At 31.7% G+C, this 9,903-nt stretch overlaps 1 protein-coding gene across 4 annotated transcripts; it reads left to right on the forward strand.

The window, feature by feature from the left end:
- The first annotated feature begins 2,209 nt into the window (after window positions 1-2,209).
- Window positions 2,210-9,705, forward strand: LOC111717321 (probable E3 ubiquitin-protein ligase DTX2). 4 transcript variants are annotated; one of them, XM_023492818.1, is made up of 12 exons: window positions 2,210-2,930; window positions 3,970-4,067; window positions 5,694-5,783; window positions 6,195-6,252; window positions 7,428-7,474; window positions 7,530-7,634; window positions 7,880-7,948; window positions 8,166-8,292; window positions 8,698-8,855; window positions 9,050-9,089; window positions 9,444-9,500; window positions 9,556-9,705. In XM_023492818.1, the coding sequence occupies exons 1-12, from the start codon at window positions 2,904-2,906 to the stop codon at window positions 9,688-9,690; spliced, it is 1,011 nt and encodes a 336-aa protein (XP_023348586.1). In that variant the 5' UTR covers window positions 2,210-2,903; the 3' UTR covers window positions 9,691-9,705. The 4 variants fall into 4 exon arrangements, with proteins under 4 accessions (XP_023348586.1, XP_023348587.1, XP_023348588.1 ...); XM_023492819.1 differs by having other exon boundaries at window positions 5,715-5,783; XM_023492820.1 differs by having other exon boundaries at window positions 5,718-5,783.
- The last annotated feature ends 198 nt before the right edge of the window (window positions 9,706-9,903 follow it).

The raw sequence follows: 9,903 nt of genomic DNA on the forward strand, positions 1-9,903 counted from the left end.
ACTTGCTATCAACTCACTTGCTATCAACTCACTTGCTATCAATTCACTTGTTATCAACTCACTTGCTATCAACTCACTTGCTATCAACTCACTTGTTATCAACTCACTTGCAATCAGCCTCATTTACTATCCAAACTTGCTACCCTCTTTTGTTATCTATTCATTTGCTATCTGTTTCACTTTCTCTCGGCCTCACTTGCTCTCGGTCTCACTTGCTATCAGAACGTTTGCTCTCTATTGTTAACTGCTTTCAATCTCATCTGCTATCCAAAACTAGTTCCTATCTAAATACGTTGCTATCAAAATAAGTTGTTTTCTAAATAAGTTGCTATCAAACCCAGTTCTTATATGTTGCTATCATAAACTTGTTGCTTTCTAATTAAGTGCTATCAAAACCAGTTCTTAGTTAGATATCAAAATCTATTCTTAGTTGCTATCATAAACTTTCCTTTAAATAAGTTGCTATTAAAATATGTTCTTAGTTGCTTTAAAAAACTAGTTGCTTTCTAAATAACAAGGCTGATAGCAACTGATTGTGATTGCAAGTGAGTAGATAGCAAGTGAGTAGATCGCAAATGATCGCGCTCCGTATTTTCCACAGTGCTTAGTATTATTTTCATCTTGTCAGATTTTGAAACATAATTGAACCAAATCAATTTTTTAGATTTTTTTTCAGGGTTTGGTGATTTGAATGAAAACTGAGATATGCCCCATTGTTTTATTTTTAAACTAATATTTGACTCCAGCCATGTTCTTTTAGCTTGTAAATTAGTTAATTTTGGCAATTCTCTCCATTGTTTCTATAGCAGACATCCACATTCCACAATTCACTTTTACAAAGAAACCATAATTTTAAAATTTCCTGAGTGTAAAGCGCGTTTGCGCACCTAAGGTTTTTTGGAATAACATATTTTCTTCTTTCTTCATACACTTTCGCACTCATTTTTTTCTAATCAATAAAAATAAAAAAAATATACCCCGGGTTAATTGTGTAGGTTCGAAGTACGGTATAATGAACTAATATTGTTAAACATAAAAATATTGATGATCTCTGTTTAAGGTTGATGGTTCTCCATGATGTTCTCCTTGAAGCTGTTAGTTCTCTAGACCCTGAACCTCTCTTCACCAGAGAGAAGAAATTCGAGGAAACTGAATACGTTCATTTGCTCAAATTCTAAATCTTCATAATTTTTTCATTTTTCATCATTTATGAGAGAAGAGCTAAAGAGAGGGTTTAAATTTTACGGTGATATTTTTGGAAATCCCAGGAACTATCTTCATTGTGATCACTAAACAACCACCAAAAAGCAAGGCTTGGTTTTTCAAAAAAATGCAGAGTGCATAAGGACCAAGCTTTAGCAGTCATTGATTACAAAATTTTGTTTGTTTAAAAACGAATTAAAACTAGTTCTAAAGCCGTTTTCATCTCGCACAGTAGACCGGAAACACTAAATAGTCCCTAAATCTTTTAGTTTTTTGCTATTTCTCTTTGATTTTTTGTATGTTTTTATTATACATCTTTCCTTACTTAACTTTCTTATCTTTTATTCTTAAAATCCTGCACAGAACTATTGCTTTATTTGTTCTTTCATCATAGGTCGTCTCGAAGAAGTTGCTTTGATTTCATAGAGAATAGAATATATATTAGAGAGGAATTTAAAGAATCTCTCGGTATGAATTTTGTCAGTCCCTTTCAGCCTGAAAGGGAGTTCAAAGTGTACAAATCATGTAAATGTTCACAAATTATATGCAGTAGAGTACATTAATACAGTATGTTCCCTAGACTATTCATTTTAATTTCGAATTTTTTAAACTGTTAAATAAACTTTATAATGAATTAGGGGAATAAAAACATCATTTGATTTATAGTTATAACGGAAAATCATCGTTTGTAAAGTGGAAGGCATAGAGTCTATGTGAAATGATCATTGGTCAATTATGAAACCAGCCTATTTCATAATTTGGTTTTCTTTTAACAATAATTTTAGATTTTCTAGAAAATGATATTCCAGGGCCCAAAAGGTTATATAGCATAAATAAATAAATACCTGCAGTATGGAAACAGTACAACAAAATGGCCGTTTTACACTTGTTTCTAGTAAATTCCACTCTAATATTTTACATTCTATTCTCTATGTTTGTTTTGAATCAAACGGTTTCTTTTTAAAAAAAATATTTTATTCATGTATCTGAACGTTTTATGTTTAGAAGAGTGTTGAAGGGCGGATGAGAAAACTACCCTTTGTTTATAATTTACAGGAGAAAATATTTCAGCAGAGAAACATCAGCAACCAGTAAAACAAGAATTCAAATTAATTATTCAGAAACAATCTTCAATCCTAAAGATCAATTAAACTTAATCAATCATGCAGAAGTTTGATCAATTATTTGAAATTCTGATCAATTTATCAGAATTCTAACCGATACTGCAATATTTTAAACACTAATCGTCTAAATAAAACAGATCAACTGAAATAAAAAACGAATCTGAAGTAAAAGTTACGCTCTGATCAATTAATCAGTATCTTGATCAATTCTAAATCACACAGATCAATTTTTATTCAAACAAATCAGCCTAATAGAAGTAAATGTCATTCCTAACACTGAAAAACTTTTTACAAAAGTTTCTAGGTCTAGAACTGAAATGTAAAATAAGTCATAATACTGTAACCTTTTCTATCATCGAAATATGTTGGTTTCTAAGATATTGTTCATTATATATTGTAATTTATTTGAATTCTGTTGTATGATGCAAGCGTCAAGAAAATCAGCAGAATTGAAATATTGTATCTAAATTGGTAAAGTGAGGAAGTGTTGTCCTAAGATTCATGTATTAAATTGCATTTGAAGTAAAAAAATTGTAAAATGTAAAATGTTTGATTTTTCAGATTTTATGTTTTTCCATGGATAACAGAACAAACTTTGTAAAGGTAAGTGTGCATCTGTGTGGAAAGATCTAGAAAGATGGTTTTTATACCATAATTTTTTTTTGAAATCTTGCTTTATCCTTAATTAGATTTTCTTGAAAAAGTTAATTTGGAAAAAAGATAATTTTTTATCGTGACAAAAAAATTCTAGAAAAGCAATTTTATTGTTATGTTAGCAGACAAATTGAATTTTTATTAGCACACCACACAATGTGTTCGTCTGCGCGACAATTAACACTCCACTTTTTTTTGTCCGAACTTTTGCTTTTGGCAACGTATTGCTTTTCAATGTTGGTTGATTCCGTTTAAAATGCATTTTGTTTTAAAACGATAATTAGGCCTAATTTACAAAAGAACGGTTAACATACGTGACTCGTCAATTTTTCGTCCGGACCTCACAATTTTCCGTTTTCTTTTTTAATTTAGACCTTAACTGCAACTTTTGTGTGATGTGAGCTGGGTTTTGTTAGAATCTTCAATTAAAAATTAACACTGATATCATCTGGTAAAGAACATTACAAATGGTTTTAATTTGCTTGAAAGATTATGAAATTAAAAATGTCCATGAATTGTTAAAATTCGAACAATGTCTGACGAAAATAATATGTGGTCGGACATAATAAGGCGGAGTCGTGAGGTCATTTCTGGTGCGGATGAAAAAATTGAGTGGTATGCCTTCACTCGCTCCTCTAATTGAATCCTTTTAATTGAGTCCTAGAAACTCGCGATCTTTATGCAATTGAAGGTTTCATTTATTTTAAATAATCGAAACACAAAACTAAGAGACAAGTATCATCCAGCACAATTGTTCAATCAAAATAGTTTGAATAATTTAAAATTTTTTGCTCAAAGTTTAGTTTATTATTATGACTTTTCAAACTATACGTCAGTTGTGCAGTTTACTCAGTTCTTTTATAGTTAATAAAATGAAACTAATTTAAGTTTCATATATACAATATACATGAAATTGCTTGAAGGTTATATCCTATTTCATCCCACAGTTTTATAAGTCATACTGTAGAACTTGCATATCTTTATGAAGGTCGAGAACCTTGCTGTCGGGTTGACCGGGGATCAGCTGTTCAAGTTATTTGAACCATACGGAGATATTCTAGAGATCACAGCATTAAGTCCAACTAGGTAGGTAATCTAGGATATTCTAGAGATCATGGTATTAAGCCCAACTAGGTAGGTAATCTAGGTCATTCTAGTGATCATGGTATAGATTGAGTTCAACTAGGTAGGTAATCTAGGATATTCTAGAGATCATGGTATTGAGTTCAACTAGGTAGGTAATCTAGGATATTCTAGATATCATGGTATTGAGTCCAACTAGGTAGGTTATCTAGGTTATTTTAGAGATTATGTTATTTAGCCCAACTAGGTAAGTAATCTAGGATATTATAGAGATCATGGTATTGAGTCCAACTATAGGTAGGTTATCTAGGTTATTTTAGAAATCATGGTATTAAGCTCAACAAGGAAAATAATCTAGGATATTCTAGAGATCATGGTATTAAGTCCAATTAGGTAGGTAATCTAGGATATTCTAGAGATCATGGTATTAAGCCCAACTAGGTAGGTAATCTAGGATATTCTAGTATCATAGTATTGAGTCCAACTAGGTAGGTTATCTAGGTTATTCTAGAGATCATGTTATTGAGTCCAACTAGGTAGGTAATCTAGGTTATTTTAGAGATTATGTTATTGAGTCCAACTAGGTAGGTTATCTAGGTTATTTTAGAGATTATGTTATTTAGCCCAACTAGGTAAGTAATCTAGGATATTATAGAGATCATGGTATTGAGTCCAACTATAGGTAGGTTATCTAGGTTATTTTAGAGATTATGTTATTAAGCCCAACTAGGTAGATAATCTAGGATATTCTAGAGATCACTAATTAAGCGTTATTCTAGAGATCATGGTATTGAGTCCAACTAGGTAAGTAATCTAGGATATTCTAGAGATCATGGTATTAAGCTCAACAAGGAAAATAATCTAGGATATTCTAGAGATCATGGTATTAAGTCCAATTAGGTAGGTAATCTAGGTTATTCTAGAGATCATGTTATTGAGTTCAACTAGGTAAGTAATCTAGGTCATTCTAGTGATCATGGTATTGAGTCCAACTAGGTAAGTAATCTAGGTCATTCTAGTGATCATGGTATTGAGTCCAACTAGGTAGGTTATCTAGGTTATTCTAGAGATCATGGCATTAAGCCCAACTAGGTAAGTAATCTAGGATATTATAGAGATCATGGTATTCAGCTCAACAAGGAAAATAATCTAGGTTATTCTAGAGATCATTGTATTAAGCCCAACTAGGTAAGTAATCTAGGATATTCTAGAGATCATGGTATTAAGCCCAACAAGGAAAATAATCTAGGATATTCTAGAGATCATGGTATTAAGCTCAACAAGGAAAATAATCTAGGATATTCTAGAGATCATGGTATTAAGCTCAACAAGGAAAATAATCTAGGATATTCTAGAGATCATGTTTTAGAGCTCCAACTATAGTGATAACCAGAAACATCTAAAATATGAAGACAATTTTATAGCACTGGTTGAGTGTATTTGATGTAATTACAAAGCTTAATATTTTTATTAAACACTTAAATCACTAATTAAGTGAAATGGGACTGCTGAAACATTAAGAAAAAACGATATTCACTTTTTATTTTATTAGTGTTGTCATTTTTTTTGTAGAGAAGCTGAACAATGAACAATTTGATAAACTGATGTTGTTTTATGTTTATGTTTTATTGTTGTTGTTACTTATATGAGAAGAAGCTCTGTAGACAGCTGTGTGATGTTGACCAACAATCAACCGGTTATAGGCAACAGTCGTCTTAGGAACAACAGCAATTTTATTAAGAATAGAAACCTGTTGGCGAGTTTGATTAATAAGAACTTAAAATGTTGATTTTAATTTTTTCAATACTTGATTCTGTCAAAAGTCATTCTAAAGTCAACAATGTAGGAACATAGTAATGATGTAAATGATAATGAAAAAAAATATCCTAGAATTGATCTTCTAGAAAAAACTCATGATATTTTAACTATTGTCCCCTGTTTCTGAAAATTTCAAAAAGTGAAAGTGTTAATGTTCATGTTGGTTTCTAAGATAGAATCTTGTGTTCACAAGAACACATAGTACTTGATACATCTATGACACGAGCCATTATGCACCATCTACTTGTTAAATTACTCAGTATAATAAATTCATTAACTATTTCTAAATGTTATTAAATGCTGTTGTTCCAGAGTAGAAAGTTTTTATCCTAAACAAGATCCAAGTTTCAACTCTAGTTCTGTACTTCAGGGATAAAGTAGATAGAAAGAAGAAAGTTCAGAAAATAGTTGATTGAAAATTTAACAAAATTAAAGTTTTATTAATGATTTTGACTAGCATACAGGGTGGCCAAAATGTACGGATTGTACGGATTTGATTTTATTTAGCCCAAAAATTATCAACCTAATTTACTTGTTTTTCTTCTCATTATCATCCTAATTTACTTGTTTCTCCTCTAATACTTATCCTAATCTACATGTTTCTCATCATCATCCTAATTTACTTGTTTCTCCTCTAATGCTTATCCTAATCTACATGTTTCTCATTCTCATCCTAATTTACTTGTTTCCCCTCTTATTATCATCCTAATTTGCTTGTTTCTCTTCTCATTATCATCCTAATCTACTTGTTTTCTCTCATTCTTATTCTAATTTACTTATTTCTCCTCTCATGCTCATCCTAATTTATTTTTTTCTCCTCTAATTATCATCCTAATTTATTTTTTCTCTTTTCATTATCATCCCTAATTTACTTGTTTCTCCTCTCATTATCATCCTAATTTACTTGTTTCTCTTCTCATTATCATCCTAATTTGCTTGTTTCTCTTCTCATTATTATCCTAATTTGCTTGTTTCTCTTCTCATTCTCATCCTAATTTGCTTGTTTCTCCTCTCATTCTCATCCTAATCTACTTGAATAAATATGTATTAAAGTATTTTTTAGAAATAGATAAAAAAAGTAATGTAATGACTTCTCCTACTGAAGAAGTTAAAACCCTCACACATTAACAATAGAATTTTGATGTTTTTTTAAATGGTTACATTTTTCTTAAATTGTACGGATTGTACGATTTTTTCTGAAAATGTGCGGATTTTTTCAAAAAAGTTTTGGCTACTATGAATATTTTCATTTTTTTCTGGATATTTGTTCCTTCATTGAACTCTTTATCTTGAGCGGTTTATATTTCTCAGATTTGGATGCGGGGGGGGGGTTGAAAATTAGACATAAAATCAAAATGCAATTTTTTCCTTTCTTTTTAATACTTCAAACACAAAAACTCATTGACCTTCTCCTAAAAATAATTGATTTTCCTCAATTCAGCAAATAGAACCCTTTATAACTTATGGGGGAATATTTTTTTTTAAACGGGGGGGGGGGAAGAAAAATTATTTTGCGAGTGTTCTATCTGTTTAATGATTTTTCAGGGTCTTGGAAGAAATATTGGAATAAATGAGTTCAATTACGACCCAAGGTTTGGAAAACGAATACTAATAAAGTTTTTTTTGATTAATTTTTTGGGCTTTTAGTAGTTTTGTTCCCTGGCAGGGTGAGACCTCCAACTGTAAACCTGCTGTGGCTCAACCCAGTGGGGCATCTACAGCTACTTCCAGTTTATCAGCTGCTCAAATTAGGAAACCCCACTGAAAAGTATTATTATTTTTTTGATTATTCGCATTATCGTCATTTCCATCATCAAAACATTATCAATTTTGATTTTTTTTTGCAGCGTGTGGGTTTCAAAGATGAGGTTAACTGATTTTAAAAAAAATGTAAATTATTGTATAGGAGAGATACTACTAGTAACTAGATGGTATCTCACAAGCATTGATCAAAAGCCATGTCTCTGAGTTGATAAAAAATCAATTGGGGTTTCCAGAAATATTGTGATTGGTGGACCTTACTCAAACCTACTAGGCACCTACTGTACACCTTGGACCATTCCAAGGTAGAAATAATGTTGCTTCAATCTTAAATGTTTATTCTTGATTAATCCTGTTTCTTGGCAGTTGTTCAATTCATAGATTCATTGATTAGTAATGCGGTTTATTTATTGATTGGTTAATTCATTGATGCAGTCATTTATTAATAGATTTAATATTTGATTGGTTTACTATTTTACTGATTGAATAACTGATTTTGATTGATTGATTCATTGATTGCAGTCCTGGGGAAGATATACCTGATTGCTCAATATGTCTTGATGTGCTTGGACAGCGAAGTTCTTACAACATATATTCAGACCAGCTTCGTTCTCTTACTCTTGTAGACTGTAAACACACTCTTCATCAGGTAGTTTAAACAAACTATGGACGTTATTTTTAGGCGACCATGCATTTATTGAGTTACATGTCCAATTCACAACGGTATCCTTCAAACCTTAGTCTGAGTATTGACATTGGAGAAATCAGTGTTTTTGTGTGAAAACTGAAGATTACATAGTGAACGCTGTTTTTAAATTAAATTAAATGAAAGGTTTTTTTCTTTGATTTCTGGGATAATAAATAATGCTATTTTTATATATTTAGCAGCTTGTATACTGTTTAGGGTTTTTGTGGATATTTAAATAAGAATAACTTTGTCATTCTTGATCATTCTAAGTTTTAAAGAGTACCAAAGTAAATTGGACATTTCACTTTAAAACCCTGAACAATCCCTTTCCCCTGAATTGTATGTTCCTAACCCATGTTCTTTTAGAGTTGCGTGGAGAAGTTGATTGCTCAAAGTCCCTCCCAGTTCCTGCAGTGTCCCGAGTGTAGGAAAATATATGGAACTAGGACCGGAACTAGACCCATCTCAGGAACCATATCCCATACAGTTCTCAATATATCTCTTCCTGGACATCCCAACTCCAGGTTGGAAAAGAGTTTATTATATATTTTGAAGAATTATCTGTGACGGGGGGGGGGGGAGTGGAATTAGATATTAATTTTGATACTTCTCACAATAAATTTATTTCCCCTAAAAATCTTGTGAAAAAAACCTCTGAAAAACATTTAGGAGGGTGGGGAGTTATTGCTAGTGAATTTTATAAAATTATTAATTTCAGGACATTTCAGCTTACATTTAATTTTACAGCTGGTATTCAGGTGATTCTTCATTTCTTTATCATTATATATTTACTAGAGTTTAAGGGCGCTTCGCGCACCTTTTAAAAATCCTAGCGTTGAACTCTGAGTCGCCATTTTTAATAGTTTTCGGGGATTCTTTTGTTTTTTCATAAATGATTAATTTCGAAGATTTTTCAAAGCAAAATGTTCAACTTCGACCAACCATAAACATTCCCTGCAGGGTAATGTCAGACAGTTAGATGCCTAAAAAAGTTTAATTTGATCGGTTTAGCCGACGATTAGACCGTAGTAAGGGAAGTATTAAGAGATTATCGGTGGTGACTAAGAGCTTTGAATGAGGTGATTAATTACTTACTAAAAGTTTTTTCCCAGGGACCTGAGCATCCCAACCCTGGTAAACATTACTCGGCGTCTAATTTCCCACGTCAGGTAGCATATCCATATATATAAAGTAAAATTAAATTTTCAAAGCCTTTTAATATAGGCCTATCTGCCTGATAGCCCTGAAGGATTGAAGGCACTGCATGGAATATATTTGGCTTGGGAAAATAGACTTATGTTTACAGTCGGCCAATCTGTTACTACTTTGCAGGTTATTTATACTTTGTACAATACATAGTTTTGTGCTCTGCACAGCGTACACTGTACAATACATAGTAAATTTGTGCTCTGTACAGCATACACTGTACAATACATAATAAATTTGTGCTCTGTACAGCGTACACTGTACAATACATAGTAAATTTGTGCACTGTACAGCGTAGACTGTACAATACATAGTAAATTTGTGCTCTGTACAGCGTACACTGTACAATACATAGTAAATTTGTGC

This window comes from Eurytemora carolleeae, unplaced genomic scaffold, assembly GCF_000591075.1.
Source record: "Eurytemora carolleeae unplaced genomic scaffold, Eaff_2.0 scaffold2512, whole genome shotgun sequence".
NCBI classification, from domain to species: Eukaryota; Metazoa; Arthropoda; class Copepoda; order Calanoida; family Temoridae; genus Eurytemora; species Eurytemora carolleeae.